At 45.0% G+C, this 20,171-nt stretch overlaps 1 protein-coding gene across 1 annotated transcript in view; it reads left to right on the plus strand.

Moving 5' to 3' along the window:
• The window catches only part of STK39 (serine/threonine kinase 39), an 827,935-nt gene that overhangs the window by 613,378 nt on the left and 194,386 nt on the right, over positions 1-20,171 (plus strand). Inside the window, exon 14 of the mRNA XM_068247051.1 lies at positions 4,696-4,763. Coding sequence (XP_068103152.1) covers positions 4,696-4,763 — 68 coding nt within the window. The remainder of the gene's footprint in view (positions 1-4,695; positions 4,764-20,171) is intronic.

Here is a 20,171-nt window from a genome sequence, read left to right on the forward strand (position 1 = left end):
AAAATGCGCACGGCAGCGCGCATAGTCTGAACGAGCCCTTAGGCTGTAATTAATAATTAGAGTAAAGAAGAAATGCTGAGTTTAATTTCACTTAAAGCTGAATTTGTGTGTAAGTTAGAACAGATGCATTTACTTGTTACTGTCTAACTAATTTCCTCTGTTTAATATATTAACTAGTGACCTGAGCGTGTTTAAAAACGGGCTCTAGGTTAGGGGCGCAACTAGAAATCTCTGGGCCCCCCTGCAAAACTTTGGATGGGACCCCCTCCCGCCAGCAGAATAGTCCTGTACATAAGACCCTGCTGAACACTGAATAGGGACTGTCTACAAATCTTTGTCTGCAAAACTTTGTATGATTTTTTTTATCAGTGGCTGAACAGATGCACTCAGTAGAACAATTGTGCAGAGAGCAGAAAGTTTTTTTCTCTACTTGCCCTTAGTTCTCAGTCTCTCAGGACGGGGCACCCTGTAGCTCCTGTGCCCCCCTGCGGATGCATCCCTTGCAGGGTCCATTGTTACGTTACATTAAGAAAGTGATTTATACCAGACATCCCAAGAATATTGCTGTACTGAAACAGTTCTGTAAAGAGGAATGGTCAAAAAATTACTCCTGACCATTACAGGAAACCTTTGGTTGAAATTATTGCTGCCAAAGGAGGTTCAACCAGTTATTAAATCCGCAGGTTCACATACCTTTTCCACCTGCTTTGTGAATGTTTACATGGTGTGTTCAATTAAAACATGGAAACATTTAATTATTTGTGTGGTATTAGTTTAAGCAGACCGTGATTGTCTATTGTTGTGACTTAGATGAAGATCAGATCACATTTTATGACCAATGTGTGCAGAAAACCATAACATTCCAAAGGGTTCACATCTTTTTTTATTGCTACTGTATATATAATATCTTCCCCTTGATGTGGCTGTTGTGCCTCATCTATTTGGCCACTATTTGCAGTATAATCATTGCTGTCAGTGTGAATAAAAAAAAAAAAAACATACTTACTGATAGATGTACTCTCTGCCTCTTTGAAGCTGCATGAACTCCTGCACATGCTCAGACTATAGACTTGGCTGTGGATAGTAAGGATGTGGGCAGCACGGTGGCATCTTGAAGCGCTGGTCCCCGGTTCGTCTCCCAGCCAGGGCACTATTTGCAGGGTTTGTTTTTTTTTGAGTTTGTATTTTATATCCATGTCTGCGTGGGTTTCCTCTTGGCACTCCGGTTTCACCCCACATCCCAAAATCATAAAGATAAGTTAATTGGCTTCCCCCTAAAATTGGCGTAGACTCAAAGATACATGGGAGAGGGAGGGAGGAGTCGCGCCCCCCCTCCCCTCGGCTGAGCCCCATTGTGCAGCTGCTCTACCCTTCTCTGTATTGCCACAGCCTGGGGAGGAGCCACCTATGGCTGACTAACCTATACTGGTTTACCTATGGCTGACTAACCTATACTGGGTCACCTATGGCTGACTAACCTATACTGGGTCACCTATGGATGACTAAGCTATACTGGGTCACCTATGGCTGACTAACCTATACTGGGTCACCTATGGCTGACTACCCTATACTGGTTGACCTATGGCTGACTAACCTACACTGGTTTATCTATGGCTGACTAAGCTATACTGGGTCACCTATTGCTGACTAACCTACACAGGTTCACCTATTGCTGACTTACCTATACTGGTTTACCTATGACTGACTAACCTTTAATAGGGAACCTATGGCTGGCTAACTTATAATAAGGAACCTATGGCTGGCTAACCTATACTGGTTTATCTATGGCTGACTACCTATACTAGGGGGCTACATACTGCATTGCAAATAACTTTTAGAGCCTATGGGGGGGGGGGGGGTGCAATTTATACACATTTGCCCTGGGAGCAATTTAGCCTAGATACTGCCCTGTGTAAATGGATCCTATGCCTCTGCCCTGATAAATTGCTTATGCCTAGTGTGAATCTAGACTTACTAGAAAGTGTGAATATGTAAGTCAGTTGGGTGTGTTTTCTACCCTACGTGTCTGAGTTATGGTTTGCCTCTAATACTTTCTGAGTAAAGTGATTTAGAATAAGTGAACATATTATGTTAGGCTATGTGTTGTTTTTTTTTTTTTTTTCCTGAATGAAGCTGATTTTTTTTTTGGCTTATTTTTTGGCTTTTTTTGGACACTTTGTAGTGTCCAGGCCTCTAGGGAATCGATTTTAGATGGTTGACTGGTCGTAGGCACTTACCTCCCCACCATCTGTAGACTGAAGCTTCAAGGGTACCTTTAGAGATTTATTCTGGAATGTGGCTGGTAACGGCAGCCGCTCAGTGCCATATTCTGTGATGCAGGAACTGCTTTGCCAGGTGTTCAGTAAATGAGAGGATGCGGAGCATGTGGAGTGAGTCTAGCGAGGCAGGTTTGGAACGCCTGGCCGGTGGGAATCTCCATAAAATCGTATTTAGAAGATGAATGTAGAATGTAGAAAACTATAGAACAAAACCCTGTAGAAAATGTAGGAGGAGTATTGGCAGTCCCTGACTTATTAACGCCAGACTTACGAAAGACCCACCAATACAAATGGCCTGTTCTGTGGAAACAAGTCAAACATTTAAAAAAAAAAAGAAACTTTGTTCTTTTTTTAGAAAATTAATTTTAATAAATTAAAAAAAAAATGTTTTAAGCTCAGTAAAATGGGTATATTGACATTTTGGTACATTATACTATATAGCAAGTTCTGAGTTCTGCATACACATTTTATACATTTTAAAGCAAAACTGTGATCCAGCCCTGGGACCCTCGGGAAGATTGTGTGGATTACGTGAAATCAATTCACTTTCAAAATCGTAATTATGTATAAATTGAAATGTTACGTGAATAGTATATTACGATCATCACTAGGACAGAAGTGGGCACAAAGGGGAACAGGGGGCAGAAGTGGTACAGAGGGATACAGTGGAGGCAAAGGGGCACAGTGATGGAGGCAGAGATGGCACAGAGGGGGACACTGGAGGCACAAAGGAGGTACAGAAGACAGAAATGGCACAGTGTTCCGACTTAATGAGACTCTTCCCTCTCCCTCCCTCTCCCCCGGGGATACTTAACCTCAGGAGGGGGAAGCCTCTGGATCCTAATGAGGCTTTCTCCATCGTCCTGAGCCTTAGGAATCCAGCACTGTCTCCCCGAAATCCTTGTTGGCTGTAGTGCAGGGGCAGTAGCGACCGCAATATTAACTACCACGATCCTGCGCAGGTGCAGTAGCGGCTTTCCGAGCCTGTACAGTATAGCGGACACGTTTGGACTACTTCCGCCTGAGCTCGATTGGAAAGCCGCTAGTGTGCCAGCGCTGGATTGCGGTAGGTAAATATTTACCTAGGTAGCATTCAGGTGGGAGGCTTCAGATTGACGTAATCGTAGCAGGGACGCCCTGTGCAGGCAGGTCTCTCACATGCTCCCCTTCCTAACCACTCACCTGTCACCAGCATCCTGGAAGCTGCAAAAACTAAATTTAAAATCACAAACACTGGTTTGCACGACAGCCGGGGACGCCGGGCTCTCTCACTGGCTGGGGCCCCCAAACCACAATGCGATACCCAGAGGAAAGTGCCGGTGGGGGAAGCCTCTGGATCCTAATGAGGCTTCCCACATCGTCCCGAGCATCATGAATCCAGCACTGGCTCCTTATCGGCTATAGTGTAGTCCAGGAAATTCACCCCCACTACCTCTGAACTGAATGCTAACTGCAACACACACAAATGCTCACCCCAGCTAAAGCAATTTCCTACCTTTATTTGGCCAGCAGGCGCCAGTTAGCCAATCAGGTGTACTGTTATACACTCTTTGCCTGCCATGCCAAATTAGGTAGCATTCAGGTGGCTGTCGCTAGCAGGCAGGTCTCCCACACTGTCCCCTCCCTAACCACTCACCTGTCTACCGCATCCTGGAAGCTGCAAAAAAAGACATTTAAAATCACTAACACCGATTCGCATGACAGCTGACGACACCCCAGTCTCTCTCACTGGTCGGGGCCCCTACACCAGCATGCTATACCCGGAGCAAAGTACACCTGAATGCTACCTAATTTATGCCATTCCTGCTAGATTTGGTACGGTACACATTTGTGTGTGTTAAAATTTTCTTTAAAGCGGTATAAATCCCTGACATAATATTCAATAAAAACATGTTTTCCTACTTTTTATATGCCATACGGTTATCATATTTGCATTTGTACATAAGTATTATTATTCATTTAGAAATTATACATACCCAAAAGTACAGTTTTTTGCTTTGTGAGCTGCCTGCATTTTATTAATAACTGGTTTTATTCATTGCTGTATTGCAGGCAGACATGCTTTGAGTCTCTGTCTGTGTCCAGGAGCTTCTCCACAGTCAGGGAATGTTTCACATTCCTCGCTTGATACATTTAAGTAAACACAAGATAACAATCTACGCTTTGGATGAGTCCACATTTCTCTGCACTGAACTTCCCAGCCTTGTGTGTAACCCTTTGAATGCTGGTCTAGTAAAAAAAAATGCTGGTTGTATATAATACGCTGTAAATAATTTTTTAGAGCAAAGAGAAGAACAGATTCAGGTTAAAAACCAACCTACAGTCCCTATCTCATTCGTTAACCGGGGGCTATTTGTACATACTTGGCTTTGCTCTGTATACTTTTCAACATTTCTTACGTCTTGCTGTGTCTTAGGCACAAAACAATGAAAGCCATCAAGATAATAGAAACCCTTCTGCAATCAACCTTGTTCTGCGGTTAAGGTAAGAAATCCTGTTTTTGGCTTCTGCATCTGCCTGCCACAAATGTTTTACTTCTGATAAAGTTTTGTTTAACCTTCTCAGCGGTGTGCCCGACACTGTGGCCCCAGGAGTCCCCATTAATAAATTTTTAGGTCCAAATGACTGTAAATCCTATAGGTAGCACTAGGCTAGCTAGCACTAGTGTTGGGCACCCCCAGATCCCTCTTGATCCCCCCCCGATCCTCCCGTTTATACATTACCCCCCCTGAATCCAGCAATCGCGCAGCCTCCATGCACAGCTCCAGTCTCTCTATGGGGAGGATCGGGTTTGCGCATGATGTCGGCGACATCATGTGCGATCCTTCCCATAGTGAAGACTGGAGCTGTCCGGGGACGGAGCAGTGCTTTTCAGCGCTGCTAGATTTGGGCGCAGCCGGCGCTTCCATAGACTTCAATAGGAATCATTCCTATTGAAGTGCTCAGTGAGTAACGTCGGCTCCGTCTTAGCCGACGTTGCTTAAAAACATAATAATTCGGCCTCCAGCAATCGCTGTAGGCCGAATTATTTCATTCCCCACTATCCATGGCGGCCTGGAGGGGGAATAGTAATTAAATCGGCCCGGACTTGTGCAGAAGCAGGATCAGCCATATAACAGCTGGATCCTGCGCCCAAGTCTACCAGCGCTGATTTCAAATGTACTCGTCCGGGGAGGCTGCGCCGATCACTGGATCCAGGCTGGGTAAAGTATAAACGGGGGAGCGGCGGGGATCGGGGGGTGCCTAACACTAGTACTAGCTAGCCTAGTGCGAGCTAGAGTGTTTTCAGCTGCGGGATCTCTTTGGGGGAGGAGCAGGCACAAATGGCAAAACCTCCTGAGCGGCGTAACGCTCAGGAGGTTAAGGAAAGATATGATCCTCACATGAGAATGTTATTTAGCCACTTTGTTCTTGTCAATACACTTCTACTAACTGACCTTTGTGTGTGTTCTGTATTATTGTGTTTCTTTGTATGTGACGTGGGTGCTGGAATATTGTGTTGCATTCCGTTGGGAAGCTGCTTATGGAAAAATTGGAAAGGATTTTAGGGTTTATTTTCATTAGTGAATGAATTATCTATCAGTAGATCACTTGTAAAGTGTTGTACACACTTGAAGGACAACTGAAGCAACAGGTATATGTAGGCTGCCATATTTATTTCCTTTTAAGCAATACCAGTTGCCTGGCAGCCGTGCTGATTCTCTGCCTCCAATACTTTTAGCCACAGCCCCTGAGCAAGCATGCGGCAGATCAGGCGTTTCTGACATTATTGTCAGATCTGACAAGATTGGCTGCATGTTTGTTTCTAGTGTTGTTCAGTCACTACTGCAGCCAAATAGACCAGCAGGGCTGCCAGGCAACTGGTATTGTTTAAAAGGAAAAAAGGAAAAATATATGGCAGCCTCCACATTCTTAGTTCAGTTGTCCTTTGAGACTCCTGTGGACTGGCCAATTGTGGACCAGGCTGTACAGAAACAGCGCTAACCTTCAGGCTAGTGATGTGTTCTATAGCTATGGAGGACAATGGAGGGACAAAGTGCGGCACATGACGGAGGGAGGGAGCACTACTATTGAGCTGCATTTGGGCAAGTTGATTTCTTCCCCGATGTAGAGGAGCCACACACCAGATTCTCACCCAAGGCCATCTTAAGTGGCAGAGTTACATCTAAAGAGTGTATGAACCTTAATGGACAACTGAAGTGAGAGAGATAGGGTGGCTGTCATAATTATTTATTTTTGAACAATACAAGTTGCCTGGCTATCCTGCTTCTAATTCTTTTAGGCTGCTTTCACAGTGGGATGTTACAGGCGCACGTTAGACCAGCCTGTAACGTAGCCCAACTCACAGTAATGAAAACTCAATGGGCTGTTCACAGTGCCCACGTTGCGTTACAGTGTAACACTGCACGTTTAATGAAAGTGCTGCACGTTTAATGAAAGTGCAGCATGCTGTGCGTTATACGCGGTTTTAGCCGCGTTAGACTGTTTGCACATGCTCAGTAGTGTGTGTTTTTTTGTGCAGGAGAGGAGGAGGGGAGAGTCCGCTATTATGCTTAGCCACATGGCTAATTAATATTCACTGCACTGCAGTGTTTACTTCCTGGAGGGGCCGCTTATTGGCTGGCGGGACCACGTGATGCGGAGTGTTCCAATCACGTGGTCTCCGCAGTCTATAGACCAAAAACGTTGCACCAAGAGCCACATAACGTGGCTCAATCTGGCTTCCAAGTACAACACCACCATGCGTTGCGTTAGGGGCACGTTATGCGACCTTAACGTCCCCTAAAACGCAACGTCATGGTGTGAAAGAGCCCTTAGCCATAGACCCTGAACAAGCATGCAGCAGAGCAGGTGTTTCTGACATTACTGTCAGAACTGACAAGATTAGCTGCATTCCTGTTTCTGGTGTTATTGAGACACTACTGCAGCTAAATAGATCAGCAGGGCTGCCAGGCAGTGGGTATTGCTTAAAAATAAAATCAAAATGGCAGCCTCCATATACCTCTCACGTCCGTTATCCTTTACAGCTGTACTGGGCAACCTTAAGCCAAGGTCACATGATAGTTCTTGCCTGAAACAATTTTTCCTGATTATTTTTGGGTAACCTCTATAATAACCTCCCTGTGTCGCTGCGTTCAGCTGTCCCTGTGTCCCTGTTATTTGCGACTGCGCATGTGCGCAGTACGGACAGCTGGACGGGACCAGGGAGCGAGGCGGGTGAGCGCGGCGAGTTGCGGTAGAGAAAAGACCTAGAGCCTGTTTTTAAACGGACTTGGGTCTACTAGTTGTTTAAGAATCGTTGCTGTACAGACACATTGTTCAGCAGTGTGCTAGCAGCTGGTTCTGTACTATCCGACATGCCCATATGCCTATATGTTGCGCTCAGACAAGTTGCCTTTATGTTGAAGAAGAGTTGGGGTCAACTGTACTCGCTCCAGGTTTTTACCTTAAATTATTACATTAGGGGTATATACACCTAATTTGGTCCCCTTGGCAGCTGTTGTTGCTGTCACTAAATAGGATCCACTGATCCAAAGGTAGCTACCAATTTGATCAGGGCACGCTAGAATGGAAGTCCTGTCAAGCCCCTCCCACCCATGATGTGCACCTCCTACGTATGCCTCGCCACTTTGATCCTGGCCAAAGCCTTTTGTTTTGCTGGCCAAACTTCCAACAGATTGGCACTGAGGTGTCGTTTTTTAGGAGGGGAAGGTAAGCTGAACATTTGCGTGAAGCACTGTAATCTGCTACAGTAAGGAGATGTAAAGATAGTATGCCTATCTTCACCTCTCCTTACTGCAGCAGATTACAGTGCTTCACGCAAATGTTCAGCTTACCTTCCCTCCTAAAAAAAGACACCTCAGAGCCAGGGAGACGTGGGTAGAGCATGTCTTTCAAATGCAGCACCGTCCTTTTCAGAGCCCTGATTGGACGCTGCTTTGTGAGGGGCTTGACTTTATTGCATGCTGCATTGTGAGGAAGCATGCCACCTGCTAGATTTATTAGGTAAATAGGAAACATTCACATTCTATGTGTCAGATTTAACAAGGTAGAGTGATACAAGTGCTTCCTGAAAAACAATCCGTAGCTGTCAGAGGAACTTTTTATCCACAAAGGCAACAATGATATTCATAAACTGCTTTAAAATCAACAACACAGTCTTAAAAGCTGGTACTTTCATTGTGGGTCCTTGCAGACAGATCCCAGATACATAAATGTGCCCTAATAAATATGCACATTAAGTGCTCAGTGTAATGAGTTTTACAGATTTTGCCCACTTCTTTACTCCCAACAGGTTTCGGCCAAAGGTGTCCCCTTACGGCCGAAACCTAGTCGTGAGTGGAGACGTGGGCAAAATCTGTGAGACACATTTCACTGAGCACTTTATGTGCATATTTATTAAGGCAATTTTATGTATTTGGGTCCTCTCTGCAAGGACCCACGATGTAAGTTTATAAATGTATATCAGGTTTTCTTGCATTACAAACTGTTGTGTCGGGGACCAACTAGGTCACAGGTCCCTGACACAACTGTGACCCGCGGCAGATGTCAGCAGTTCACAACAGACTTGTTACTTACGCCAGTTGCCGCCATCAGAGTCCTAGGAGGCCGGCCTTGATCTCCATCACTGCTGCATGCATGCTTGATCCCCGCTGTCATGCTAGCACGGAGACACAGAAGCGGGTTGATCGCGCTTGGCTGTCATCTGAACTACCATTTGGGACTCTGATACTAACGGGAGTAACAAGTCTGTTGTGAGCTGCTGACATCTGCCACGGGTTGCAGTTGTGTCGGAGACTTGTGGCCTAGCGGGTGAGGAAGCAGCCACTTCACGCTGAGCTACATTGCCTGCTTCTTACAATAGACCGTTGATGCTGTTGCTTTTGCTACATGACTATTAATATTGCTGCTTTCTTGCTTACTGTGACAACCTGTGAGCACCGTTTAAGCTTATGCCTTATATTGGGATGAAGGAACATTGGAATCTCCTAATATCCGGAATATCAGCAATTAGGAAGGGTGCCTAACTGTGTTCTTTTTTCAGTTTTGTTTAAAAGGACGCTTTTTTTTCCAAGCTATCAATCTGTGGAAGCATTCTTTGATCTAGGCCTAGGTCAATTGTCAGCTTGAGGTTTAATGTTATTGAAGTAACCAGCTGCTGCACGTTTGTCTGCTTGTCCTAGTTGTGGACAGAGAGAGTGGTTGCATGTATGTGTGTGGGAAGGGGATCTGTTGAAGGGCCTCATGGACTCTGTGGTTTTAATGATTTTATTAAGGTGTCATTTTGACGTCATTTTTTGAATTGTGTACACAACAAAGCAATTATACCAAGGGTGTCAAACTCAAATATAAAGTGGGCCAAAATTGAACATTGGGACTTAGCTGCGGGCCAACCTCAGTGTCTACTGGCCACCTTATAAAGTTTCCTGGGGTCTAATTGCCCCCTCCAACTCCTATACAGTTCCCTGGTGTCTAGTGGTCCTCCTCCCTCCCCTATACAGTTCTCTGGTGTCTAGTGGTCCTCCTCCCTCCCCTATACAGTTCCCTGGTGTCTAGTGGTCCTCCTCCCTCCCCTATACAGTTCCCTGGTGTCTTGTGGTCCTCCCTCCTCCTATTCAGTTCCCTGGTATCTACTGGCCCCAGCCAGCCCTCCCCTAAACTATTCCCTAGTGATTAGTGCTTTCCCTCTACCTCCACCATATGGCTTCCCTGGTGTTCTAGGGATTCACCTCCAATATAGCTTCGCTGGTGGTCTAGAGTGGGCTAAACATAATGCAAAGTGGGGAAACCCCTTGAGGGCCAAATTTAATGGCTCTGAGGGCCAGATTTGGCCTGCGGGCCGGAGTTTGACATGTATGACTTATACTTTTTTGGAATTCGAGGCCTGTGTAAACTTTTTCTGTTGGGTGATTTTCAGGTTAGTCCTTGAGTTGCGGGCCCTGTCTGGTACATGATTTTGGAGCCTCAGGCAGGGCCGTTTCTTGCCCCGTTCAGCCGGTTCTGCTGAATGGGGCGCCGATGAGAGTGACAGATTGGGGGGCGCCAGGCAGAAGGATGTGACGTCACGTCACTGCTAGGAGCCGGTGACGCGGTGCAGTGACAGGGAAAGGGGTAGCTGTGCACCAGCGCGATCACCGGCTTCCTAGATCCTTCTGGGCGCTCCTGCGTGTTGACGTCACGTGACAGGAGCGGCCGCGCGATGACATCGATCCTGTCACGGACGTTTCCTCCTACTGTGCAGCGGAGGCCAGCCCCAGAAGGTGGAGTCTTTTTGGCCAGTCGGACTCGGGCTCCTCGCTGCCACTGCTGCTAGTGTGTGCATTGGCCCTTGCTGCCGCTGCCCACTAGCACCTCCATGGTCCCCCGCCCGGACCCCCACCAATCCTGGCCCGGCACCTTCTTCCAGTTCCACCTGCCATGAGATGGACATCATTGTAAGTAGGCAGTAAGGCAGGCAGTCTATGTACTGCACTGCCTCTCTCTTTCTGACGTGGCTGCTGGGGGAGGAGGATGCTCTTTTTGCCCTGGGCTGGTGGTCAGAGCCCACCATGGTGATGGTCTGACAGTGTGACTCCCTGGCTGGGGGTAGGGGGGCGCTCTTTTTGCCCTGGGCTGGTGGTCAGAGTCTGACCACCAACCAGCGCAGGGCAAAAAGAGTACCCCCCATCGCCAGCCAGGGAGTCACAGTCAGACCATGGTGGGCTCTGACCACCAACCAGCCAGCCCAGGGCAAAAAGAGTACCCCCCCCCCCCATCCCCAGCCAGGGAGTCACAGTCAGACCATGGTGGGCTCTGACCACCAGCCCAGAGTCTGACCACCAACCAGCCAGCCCAGGGCAAAAAGAGTACCCCCCCATCCCCAGCCAGGGAGTCACAGTCAGACCATGGTGGTCTGACAGTCAGACCACCTTGGTCTGACTGTGACTCCCTGGCTAGGGGGGGAGGGGGTCGCTCTTTTTTCCCTGGGCAGGTGGTCAGACCACCATACTGTGACTCCCTGGCTAGGGGGCGGAGGGGTCGCTCTTTTTTCCCTGGGCGGGTGGTCAGACGCAGAGTAAAAAAATAAATAAATAAATAAATAAAAATGATGAGTTGGTTTCAAGAAGCCTTTTGACATGATTTCACTTACCAACTTTGGGGGGGGGGGGGATCGGGGGGGGGCGTGTTTTTTGACTCTCGAACTGGGTGAAATTTAGCCTAGTAACTGCCCTGGCCTCAGGAGTACTGTGTATAGCTCGGTGGCGTCCAATACACCAGTACCATTTCAAAGTGAGGACTTGAGTTTTAAACTGAGGCGTAATGAGAATAAAAGCAACACAACTACTGTACACATTCATAATAAAGATAATTTAAGAGGAATGAAACAACAAGACGTGCACACAGGCTTTAGAAGTGCTGTTATCTCTTACAGAAACCTTCTAGTGCTATTGAATGACTTTCTCATGCAAGTCATTTTTCTTGAATAAGAGAACAAGTTGTTCACGTCGAGCATCCTTGAAGTTGGGGACACAAATTGCTGCATTTCTCCCATTTCCAACTTTGCAGTGATTATGAGAAGGTCACTGTATACTTTGTGTTTGTAATTATGGGTAGCTGTACTGCGTTTGGCATGTTGCTGTTCATCCTATTATATATGACAGCATTACACAAGGATCGAAAGTATTGATCTATAACTGCAATCCGACTCCGCATACGAAGCCAGTCTTCATACTGCTCTTATACCTCCTATTCAGGCAGGTTTTGTTTAGTAAAAGAACATTATTTTAAATTCATTGTGCATGAACACGTTTTGTTGAAATAAAAAAAACAAGTGAGGTTTTGCTAAAAGGAAAATATGTGCTGTGCCAGTTTATCAACCCTCAACAATTGCCAGCTGACAGCTCACTCCTTTCCCCACAAGTCAGTGCAAAGCCATGTTTCTGATATACAGTAGAAACTCCGTTATCTGGAACTCAATTAGCCAGCAGCCTAAACCAACCAGCACAAATCGTCAGCAGTACTCACAGTGGTGAAGGCCAATGCAGTCTGTGGGCTCTGCTGTGCTTAAAGAGACACTGAAGCGAAAAAAAAATTATGATATTATGATTTGTATGTGTAGTACAGCTAAGAAATAAAACATTAGCAGCAGAGACATCAGTCTAATTGTTTCCAGTACAGGAAGAGTTAAGAAACTCCAGTTGTTATCTCTATGCAAAAAAGCAATTAAGCTCTGCGACTTTCAAAGTCGTGGAGAGGGCTGTTATCTGACTTTTATTATCTCAAGTGTTTTTGAAGTATTTACTTTTTCTCTGCCAGAGGAGAGGTCATTAGTTCACAGACTGCTCTGAAAGAATCATTTTGAATGCTGAGTGTTGTGTAATCTGCACATATTAGAGAATGATGCAATGTTAGAAAAAAACACTATATACCTGATAATAAAAGCATGAGAATATTTTCTTTGCTGCTAAACTTCTAGTAATTATTCATAGTACACAACCAATTCATTATATCATATTTTTTTTTCGCTTCAGTGTCTCTTTAAAGGACAACTATCAAAATTAATTAAAATTCTAAATGCCACATATATTTCCAGTAATTACTAGCAAATAGTAATACAAAGGCTTTTTTTCATCTTTTTTTAATGCTTTATATGAAGAAAATTACATTTACAGTGAACAGTTCTCTCTGTGGGCATTACTATGGAGGACGGTGTCCAGCACTCCAGCATACAGAAACAATCTTCACTGGCTCTCATACTGTTGCTGGAATCTGTTCAGAATGATAGGAAGCAGAAATACAGCTTCAAATGTGTTTCAACAATCATCTGCTGTGTAAAGGAAACAGTTTACAGCCAGGTTACAGTTCAGCTTTCTTGTTTTTTTTCTTGGTGTGGGCAGGGAAACCACTTTATTAGACAGGACAGTCTGAATATGCAGCAAGGGGACAGGCTGCTGCGGTGTGACAGGCCAGAGATTGTGATGTTATCATGTCACATCACATTTGCTGCACTGTCATCTTGAAATTCCCTTCCTGCATATTCACACTGGTTGGTTTATATTACTATGTCCCTGCCTGCACCAAGGGAAAAAAACAATATTGTATTTTAATACTTTTTTTTCCATCCACGGTGCACCAGTATTGAGGTAGTCAAAAAGAACATTTTTGTGATGTTATCCAAACACACAACAGAGGCATTTGGTAGATAGTAGGACTGTTGTAGATGAGTATGTAACTGAACAATAAGAATAAGTAGAAAGAAAGCAAACTTTTTGCCAGCCTCCCCTGGTTATTATGAAAAGTTCCATTCATTTATGGAATGCAAGTGCACTCCTGCTGGGCCCCCACAGTTCTCCCCCTGACCTGTGCTCCCCAGGACCCTGCAAAGTTTTGACAGCATAGCATACTCCCCTCTCCTGGCTGGCGGCTGCTCCATTAGTCCATCATGCACTCTTGTCCTCATTCTCGCTTGGCATCTTCCCTATGGCTTGGCACACCTCATTTGGTAATTACATGCGCCGGGTGACTGAGAAGAGGCACCCCTGCAAGGATAAAGACGAGCGCATGCTCTAATGGAGCAGCGCCACAACCAACCAGACAAGTGAGTTGGCATACTGCTAAATACTTTGTAGGGGTCCTAGTGAGCACAATAACGTTGGGGTGGGCATAGGTAAGTTCATTGGCCCTGGGGGGTACATTTGCTGCCGGGGACGGGGGCAAGGGGACCCCCAATTTAATTTTGCCCCATGGCCCCATTGAGGCTAGAACTGGTGCTTCTCTCTCTCTCTCTCCACTGAAATGTATCAGGCTTAGATCTGTCCTCTCTTCCTCCAGCTTCTTTGGGACAACTGAAGTGAGAGGGATTTGGAGGCTTCCATAGTTATTTCCTCTTAGGCTATGTTTCCATTTGTGCGTTTTGTGTCAGTTTTTTTGCTCAAAAAATTTGCATCGATTTTAAAACTAATGTAAGTCAATGCAGCCGTTTCCACTCCATGCAAATTTTCGTTAGCGTTCGTACACGTGAAAAAAATCTTTGGGCCTGCATCATATTTTCGGACATCGCGTACGATTCACGTACAATGCTTTGTATAGGCAATGCGAATGTTCGCGTTATTTGCACGAAAATTCGCATTAGACCCATGGTTACAGGAAATTGTCAGCAGTAATGACTAAGCTGTTACTAGGCAGATTATGTATATTTAACTAATGCGAATTTTTGCGTACGAAAATTCGCATAAAAACGCATACAAATTTGCATGCAAATTTTCACCAATCAGAAAAATCTTATACAATTTTTTGCAGGTGAAAATGTCACGCTACAGTGGAAACGTAGCCTCAAACAGTGCAAATTGCCTGACTGTCCTGCTGATCATCTACCTCTAATACTTTGAGCCATAGACCATTAACAAGAATGCAGTTCAGTTTGATTACATGTGCCGCATGCTTGTTTCAGATGTGTAATTCAGACACTACTGAAGCCAGAAAGATCAGCACAATTGGCAGGTAACTGGTATTGTTTAAAAGGAAATAAATATGGCAACCTCCATTTCTCTATCAGGTCAGTTGTCCTTTGAAGAGAAACTCCGACCAAGAATTGAACTTTATCCCAATCAGTAACTGATACCCCCTTTTACACGAGAAATCTATTCCTTTTCACAAACAGAGCATCAGGGGGCTCTGTATGGCTGATATTGTGGTGAAACCCCTCCCACAAGAAACCCCTCCCACAAGAAAAGTACGTACTTCTGGCAGTTTCCTGTCTGTGTACCTTGCTGTATTGTGGGAAATAGCTGTTTCCAGCTGTTTCCAACTGCCAAAAACCATGCAGCAGCTACATCACCTGCCAACAGTAAAACAGTCACTGGAGTTCCTCTTTAAGACAGGAGATGACATCACTATTGTTTGGGTTGGAATCACATTACAGGTAAGAGAAATTAGTAACAAAACAGAGGCACCAAAGAAAATACACTAAAAACTGTTTCAAATTGGGGAGGTAGTGATGGACTTACTGACCCTATGAAGACTCGATTTGTCAAATTCAGGAAAAACTTTTAATGTATACTCTACAAAAATGCGATGTGTTGTGCAAGTATTTCATCTGCTTCCTCAGGAAATGAACAGAGGTAGCTTGTCGAGCCCTTAGAGGTAACCCTTCCTTGTGAGTGCACATTCACATTAGTTTTTGTCTCACTTAACCTGATCTAGACATACTAAACTATTGTGGCCTCTTGATTCTCTTTTCTTTTCTACTGGAATCGGACTGATCTCTGTATCCAAGCTTCTTAGGCTCGGAGGTCTCGTTTAGTTTTTTGATGAACTTTATGGAGCAAACAGATTATTTATGCACCATTTTTTCTTCAATTTCAACTATTATAATAGGATGACAGTTTTTTTGTTGTTGTTTTTTTTGAACCTTCTTGAATATCTTCATAAACCAAGCATTAATTTTCTCCTATGAATTATGGTTGAGATTAATTGCTGTCATACATGGGAAGTGTCTGTAGGCTTTGTGAATACTACATTCTGTTATTTTTTCTGCTTTGTGGAATCGGAGTAAGGGATTTTTAATGAGTTTCCTTCACACTCCAGCAGTCTGTCTCTGGCAGGAATAAAGTATGGCTCTTCTGCAAGATGCATGTTTAGAGCATATTTCACCGGGAGATTTGATCGGCAGCAGAGAAATGACATCGGCTTCTTAAAAGAGCATTGAGACTGTCTCCTATGAGCCGTGCATTAGAGCGATGTCCTCATCACCGCACCTGCAAAGGAGGACTGCGGGGACATAGCGGCGTCTTTATGGAGTGTGGAGGGCATTTCATCTCACTTCACTGCTTATAGTCTATAGACTCCAGTGCATATTAACAGCCACGACTTTTCGGTGATCTTGAGAAGTGCCGTCATACTTCGGTTCTGTCTTCAAAGGAACCTGAGCGGAGGATAGGATAGGAATATTGACTTTTGCTTGAAGGGGAATAACTATGGCAGCCTCCATATTCCTTTACCTTTGTGCTTACTTTCAAACACAGCTCTAGCTAAAGCACTAAATAAGCAACTCAGTCTCCTAGATGGAAAGTACTATACCTACTAGAAGATTCTTGTTGTCCAGCATTTAAAAGTAATTATAAAAAGAGGAAAAAAGTGCTGGTTCATTCGAGCACAGCCTTGACAAAGCCCGAGGACTCAGGCGAAACATGTAGTCAAATGAAGTGGAGGTTACTCTGACTGCTACTCTGCCCTCCAGCTCAAATGTTTGCAGCCATCTTAGTCCGAACTGAGACCTGTTTCCAACTAAGCCATTCCGTTGGGATGTAGGGATAGTTGCCAGCATCTCTGGATGCACTGATGAACTGCAAAGCCCTATCTTTCCCTTGCCTTTTAGCCCTGGAGCTCTGGATGTGGAGGGATCAGATCCAACCCATTATGCTATGGCCGGCTAGCCAATGATGGACTCTGATTTAGCCTAGATATCTGTATGGCCCTGGCCACTGGATGCATGTGATGTATGTGTCTGCGTGGTATCTGGACCTATGGCACTAGATTATTATTATCATTTTGTCATTAGCGGTTTGTGGCAGAGCTCAGTCGAGGAAGAAGGGCCTTGTATGAGCTTTAATTTTTGGGATTTGGCATTTCTTATTTTGCGTGATTAGGCCATAGTTTTCTTAATATCAATTGTACTAATAAAGATGTTTACACTGCTTTGAATGTCCTTTGTTTATATTTACTAATTAGTTGAATTTACGGGGACAGCTCAACCTATCATAGGTGATTCTTTGTTGCATCCTTTATACTTAGTTAATTGAGACTTATTTCTATGTCAATAAGATGCTTATCATTTTGACTAGCCTGCAGACTTAATTCAAATTGTATGCAGCTTGAAATTGGTCCAATCAAATTCACTTCTTGACGAACTTGGTTGGCCCAGGAAGGATGATCAATCCGCCAAAATAAATCCAGTTCCGCCCACATGATCTTAGTGAATAAATAGAACAACTCTTATAGAAAATGAAACTGTAGGCTAAACCAGGGCTGTGGAGTCGTTACAAAAATCTTCTGACTCCAACTCCGACTCCTTGGTTTATGAAACCACGACTCCGACTCCAACTCCGACTCTGGGTACCCAAAATGACTCCGACTCCTCGACTCAGACTCATTCGTCTAATACTTAACAGGGCTATCGATTTTGTACAAAAATCATCCGACTCCCGACTCCGACTCCTCAGTTTACGAAACCACGACTCCAACTCCGACTCCGGGTGCCCAAAATTGCTCCGACTCCTCAACTCCGACTCCACAGCCCTGGGCTAAACAGATCCATTCATATTAAAATAAGCCCTAGGGCTGTGTCAAGACAAGGCACAGAACATTTACAGTATATCGCGCTTTTCTCCTGGCAGACTCAAAGCGCCTGAGCTGCAACCACTAAGGTGCGCTCAGTAGGCAGGAGCAGTGTTAGGGAGTCTTGCCCAAGGTCTCCTTACCGAACAGGTGCTGGCTTACTGAACAGGAGAGCCATGATCTGAACCCAGGTCTCCCGAGTCAGAGGCTGAACTGTTAAAGGATAAATCCAGCAATTAAAAAAAAAGTTTTGGGGCTTCTTCCAGCCCCTAGAAGTCTGTTAGGTCCCACGGCGTGGTTCTGCTCCGAGCCAGGCCTGTGCTCTCCCCTCCGTAAGAATGCGTCTCGCGGCTGGGATTGTTTGCACTGGCGCAACTCTCTTGATCACGCTTCCGTTACCAGGAGCACTCTGCGCTTGTTTATGAGAGGCCTGGAAGATTTGAGGTGGGAGGTGTGGAAAAACCACTCATGTGGTCAAACTGATCCCATGCTTCACCGTACGCAGTGGTACAGGCAACTACACAAATTGATCAGGGACAGGGATAAGCACACTTATCCTTTAAGTCACATGTGGAGAGCATTGATTTCTTTCATGCCTTAGCAGTAATGCTCGGGAAGTCATGATATAGCCAAAGAAAAATAGTTTCAACTGAGTACAGTTTTTTCTCTTATAGAAGATACCTGTCATTATTAAAAGAAACTTCTTCAATTCAAGCCAGGTGAAGGAGGAAATGCTTAGCCAGTTATTGTACTGTTCAGAGACTCCACTTATGCCATGGCAACAGGTGGCCTGATCTAGCATTACTCAGCTAGTGTCTTCTTTGCCTTGGAGCAACTGGATTATGTGTTCATAAAAGTTACTTGCTGTTTTAACCTTTACCTTATTCAAACTGAATAGGAAGTTACTTGTAACAAAGATGAATTGTCTGCAAGGCCAGATTTATACTTTTTTCGCATGTAGGCCAACCTTCTTGCAGCTTCCCTTCCATGTGCAACACCCCCTCCAATTCCTTGTGCAGCTCGCTCTTCGATGTGCAACATTCATGTACAGCAGCCTTCTTCAGTTCTATACAGGTCCATTGGCCAGCAGCTCCCTATTTCCATGTGCTGCTTATTTGCAACCTTTGTATTCCATTTGCAGCCTCTTCTTCCACCCCTTGGCTAGCTGCTGCCCACAGCCCGGGCCTTGGTGGCCTTTCCAGAAATCTGTCCCTGATTGTCTGAACAAGAAGAAAAATGTACATTTGATCTTCCTTATGCTTGTTTTAATCTCATCAGTATTGCTTGTTATGCAAATCAACTTCATCAAGTCCTATAAAAGCAATGTCAGCTCTTGGTGACTGTGTGCATAGAATGTCTCCAAGAAGGCCCATCTTCATTTTCTTTTGTTAGCTTCTGCAGTGATTTTCCCATTGTTCCTCATTCTTTCTTTTCTTCCATCATCCCATAAAGCGGCCATATATCAATAGATTTTGCAGCTTGATCAACCATCAAGTTCAAAATAATGTGTTGAATCTGATGAAAATCGGTGCCGCAACAAGCATGCCTGATAGATGATTCGCCCAACGTGTTCAATCTTGGTCGGACGTGATGGATCGGTTGTGGGTGGTTATGGTGTGCAATATCGTGACAAATGCGATGCGACAGACCCCCTGCCGCTGTATAAAATGCTAAATATAAATGCTCCCCCTCCTCTGCTGTCTCCCCTGAGCAACGGCAGGCATGTGTGCTTCTGACATCACACACACAGCACGTGGTGGCCCCTTGTGTGACGATAGTGCTTGGAGAAGACAGTGGAGGAGACTGGTAGGGCTGCAGTGTATGGGCAGCCAGCAGATCACTCTCTGATGTCGATCTGCTCATACATTACTAGATGTTTGGACACCTTAATTATGCAATTTAATTTTTCTCCTAAGTTTTCTCCTAGATTATTTTTAATCTTCTCCTTAAAGGGAGTCTGAAGTGAAAATGAAAAACAAAATAGAGAAAACAGTTACTTACCTAAGGAGAGAGAAGGCTTTGGGTCATAGAGCCTTCCTGTTTCTCTCCTGGTCCATGCATTCCCCTACAGGCTCCCCCGTTAGCAGTCGCTGACCAATTGGTCAGAGACTGCTCTCTGCCACTGCCTGAGGCTTTAGAAGTCTGCAGGAGCCAGAGACTGGCTGCTCCCTACTGTACATGCGAGAGCATGCTTCCTTGCTCATGGGCAGTATGGAGCCGCCCGTCTTCGGGTGCACTTGGGCTCCTGAATACTTCCGAAGCCTCCCGTGGCAGGAGATTAAATCGGAGGAGCCTGCAATGAATTGAGGGGACCAGAAGAGGAACGGTAAGGCTCTATAGGAACCAGAGCCTTTCCTTTCTTTTGGTGAGTATTTGGGTTTTTTTCATCATTGCTTCAGATTCTCTTTAAAATAATTTTTCAGCACTTTGCAATTAAATAAAGTAGGTGAAAAAGTACTGTCAAAAATATTTTGAGTATTTTCTCGCTTGCTGGTGATTTAAAGGGCATAATATCGACAAGGTGAGAAAATTTCACTCAGGAGAAAATGGGCTGAGATGTCTCAGATTTGCCTGAAG

The sequence above is a fragment of the Hyperolius riggenbachi genome, chromosome 7, assembly GCF_040937935.1.
Source record: "Hyperolius riggenbachi isolate aHypRig1 chromosome 7, aHypRig1.pri, whole genome shotgun sequence".
NCBI lineage: Eukaryota > Metazoa > Chordata > Amphibia > Anura > Hyperoliidae > Hyperolius > Hyperolius riggenbachi.